We start from the raw sequence: 3,753 nt of genomic DNA on the forward strand, positions 1-3,753 counted from the left end.
CATTGCCACTTTTTTATGCCATTGTTGCCATAAAATTTTGGACCTCCAGCCGAGAGTACCCCCCCCCCTCCCCCTTCAAAAATTAAGTTAAACAAACCTTAATTAAAAATTACAGTCACTCTAACTTCAAGTTAGGTCATCTTGCAAGTTGTTGTTTACACGTGTAACGGTAAATAGTATTATCTCTCTATTGACACGAGCACGCCAAATTAAGCCCCAGGCAATAACTACTCTTTCTCAGTATTGTGTCACTGTGTGTGTCATATATTGAAATTTGGCTAGCGAAACCTAGCACTTTTCAACAGCGTGTTGTCACTTACTTCACTATCATTCATTATCTGTGCTTCAGAATTCTTCATTCATATTTAACCCTTACTGGCAAAGTTCCATTCGTCTGCTTTCTGCCCTACTCTTTCTGGTTCAATTCCATCTATCGCATCATTCTCATTCACCTTCTGCAGTTGTTCAATCTGTAATTAATCAGCCATGGCTACTGGTGTTACAATTAGACGCGAGTTTATCCAGTTAGGGAAAGAATTGGGCCTTTCTGGTGAACAGTTATCTGCCTATGTCAATGAAAACGCAGAAAGGGAGATTATTAGACTTGAGGAGGAAGAGAAGCGTGCTAGACTAGAGGAGGAGGAAAAAAGGAAACATGAACATTCCTTGAAAGAGCTCAGAAACAAGGAGCTGGAAATGGATCTGGAGACAGAGAGAGAGCGTACCCGCCAAAAAGAAATTGAAATGTCTTTAACAAGAGAAATGGCAGAAAACAGACTCTCTTCCCGCAGCCCCATTCCATCTAGTCAGGGTAATAGGAGCATTGATAAAGTAATGTCGTTCCCGGTAGAAACTTTCAACCCATACATTGAAGGGATTGATCAATGGTTAACGCGATTCCAGGAGTTAGCGATCTCATATGATCTTCCGGAGGACAAATGGGCACTCAAAGCGTCTCAGCATCTCAAGGGCAAAGCCTATGATGTTTACTCTCGCCTGACACAGGACAACAAAAATAACTTTGAGGAGTTAAAGTCATCCCTACTGAGACATTTTGATGTCAGCGCAGAATCCTACCGTAGAAGATTCCGAACATTAAGGAAGGACAGGCATGAAACATACCACCAGTTGGCAGATCATCTACAACTCAGCCTCCAACAATGGTTGAAACTATCTGGCAACCCAGACACCTATGAGGGATTAAACCAGCTTATCATGGTGGAACAGCTGAGAGATGCAATGCCCCTGGATGTCCGTCGTTTTGTCGGTGAGCAAGGCGCTCATAAACTGGACGATATAGTAACATGTGCTGACCGGTTTGCAACAGCGCAAGAAAATCACCTCACAGAAAGGAGACAACACCGGATTCAAAACCCATCCACCTCACATGAAGATAGAGCAACATCTCCACCACCGTATGAAAAGAAGAATAACAATAACCAATACGAAAGAAGTAACACAACACAACACAAACAACACGTATACTGCAAGAACTGTAATATGAAGGGACATTTGACAGAGGAATGCCGTCGCGACAACAAACGTAACGGCCATCAAAAGGGAAAACCTGTCAGTGTAAATGTAGGTCGCACAGTTGGAACCACCCACTTCATAAAACAAAAGAATCTTCGAATTACCCTCCAGTCATTGACACAGTCAAAGTAAATGGACGGAATGTGACCGTTCTCTACGACACGGGATTAGACTATCACGCGGTTGTAGCACGAGACTTGGTTCGGCCGGACCAATTCACAGGCGAGATGATCGAGATTCAATGCGCCACTACAGACAGCCCATCTCTGCAACTTCCGATAGCTAATATCGAAATAACCTCTCCATACGTAGTAGGAACTATACCTGCAGGAGTACTAGATTCACCTACTTACCCTCTCATCCTTGGATGCAAATACGTATTTCTCGGAACGCCCAAACACCCATTTCACGCCTGTCACGCGAGGACAAGAGCACAGGATCAACGGAATATGCCGCCGTTATCACAAAATCCTGGACCAAAGGAAATGAGGAAGGCACAGACCGAGGACACGACTCTCTCACGCTACTTCGCCAAAGTGACGGAAGTTAGTGACAAGAATAAAAAGGGAGATTTCATAATACAACAAGAGTTGTTATACAGAGTCTCTGGCAAAAAACGCCATCAGCTCGTCGTCCCCTCTACGCATCGCCGACAGATTCTAGACATGGGACACAACATACCTTTCAAAGGACATGTGGGAATCGCTGCCACAACGGAGCGCATCTCAGCCCACTATTTCTGGCCTGGTATTTCGGATGACATCAAGAGCCATATAAAGTCATGTCAAGAATGCCAAGGGAAACCAGATCAAATAAACACAGCTCCAGTAACCTTAGGTTCGATTAGGACTGTAAACACTCCCGTTCAATATACGGGCGCAAACATCATGAGACATTATTCACGCACCAAGAGACGGAATAAAAATGATCTCAAGCGATGGAATCAAGATGATACATGGAAATGGACTCACAAGGTTTCACGAAATTGGAGTCAGAACGATACCAGGAAACGCAGCAAAAATGTTTCACACAATCTGGATCAAAATGAGGCCAAGAAACGGAATCCAAATGTATCAAAGATATGGAATCAATATGATACCAAGAAAAGAAATCAAAATGATGCCAAGATAAGGAATCATAATGTTGCCAAGCAACGAAATCAGGGAGGAACAATAACTCCTGAATTTAAAAATGTTGGACAAACCAGGAACGCTTCACACTGCGAGAACGCTTTCTGCGCTATAAAAAGGACTCTGACGTCACTACCCGTGCTGCGCTTACCTGACCCCAACAACCCTTTCATTCTGAGGACAGACGCAAGTAAAATTGAAATAGACGCTACGTTACTTCAACCTGACCTCGATGACCCCACAGTCCTACACCCTGTTGCTTACGCAAGTAGAAAATTATCGCCTGCGGAACAAAGATACTCAACAGTGGAGCAGGAATGTCTTGCCCTGGTATGGGCCATACAAAAATACCAAATATACCTTTATGGACGTCACTTCACTGTTCAATGCGACAATCAGCCACTTCTATTTCTGGCCACAGCTCAACAATTAAACGCTAAACTCATGCGTTGGTCGCTAATATTACAGCAATTTTCGTTCCATGTGGAATTCATCAAAGGCACTGATAACCATGGAGCCGACTTCTTAAGTCGCCATCCGGTATCCGATGACGTCACAACAACATAACTGTACCTGCAGTACTATCTTATTGTCCACCATTTTCAGATGATTTTAAACGAGACTTAATTTTAATCTCACAGGGAGATTTTTCAAGAGGGGGAGAATGTGACGAGCGATTTTCTTTCACTGCGTGATTTCTTTATCATTCGTCATCGTCTCGTTCAAAACCACTAGTGGACGAGACATATATTTGATCAACACCTCCATTAAAAATACTCAAACACGGACAGCCTTTCTCCAATAAAGCCCCAAATCTTTCTAACGGAAATTCTGGTCGTTAGGTGGTAAACATTTCCATTGTATAACGGAACACTCACTTTTCAGCTAAGGCTTATTTACCTGTTCAAATTGTCTGCCCATTGTATTCATGCCACCTGCTAATTACCTTTCCCAAACAAGTCTCCAACGTCCCTAGGCCCTGAGGCCTTGTCTCGTTCAAGAGTAGCTAAAATTACAATTGAGGTCTAGCTCTCCGGTAATTATCTATCCGTTATTCTTTCTTACCAACGCATCTGGATATCATTGGCTA

The 3,753-nt window shown here is 43.2% G+C and overlaps 1 protein-coding gene across 1 annotated transcript; it reads left to right on the top strand.

Moving 5' to 3' along the window:
- Window positions 1-486: 486 nt before the first annotated feature.
- LOC144969378 (uncharacterized) lies at window positions 487-3,325 on the top strand. Its single transcript, XM_078908487.1, has 2 exons — window positions 487-1,585; window positions 1,624-3,325. The coding sequence occupies exons 1-2, from the start codon at window positions 487-489 to the stop codon at window positions 3,228-3,230; spliced, it is 2,706 nt and encodes a 901-aa protein (XP_078764613.1). The 3' UTR covers window positions 3,231-3,325.
- Window positions 3,326-3,753: the final 428 nt, after the last annotated feature.

Source organism: Berghia stephanieae, chromosome 3, assembly GCF_034508935.2.
Source record: "Berghia stephanieae isolate SIO BIC M18660-M18661 chromosome 3, UCSD_Bste_1.3, whole genome shotgun sequence".
Lineage (NCBI taxonomy): Eukaryota > Metazoa > Mollusca > Gastropoda > Nudibranchia > Aeolidiidae > Berghia > Berghia stephanieae.

Excerpts from the sequence above, each read along its gene's own strand:
- LOC144969378 (XM_078908487.1), top strand. The coding sequence starts at position 487 with ATGGCTACTGGTGTTACAATTAGACGCGAGTTTATCCAGTTAGGGAAA. Across the intron at positions 1,586-1,623 it reads ACCTGTCAGTGTAAATGTAG|AATCTTCGAATTACCCTCCA; the intron begins GTCGCACAGTTG and ends ATAAAACAAAAG.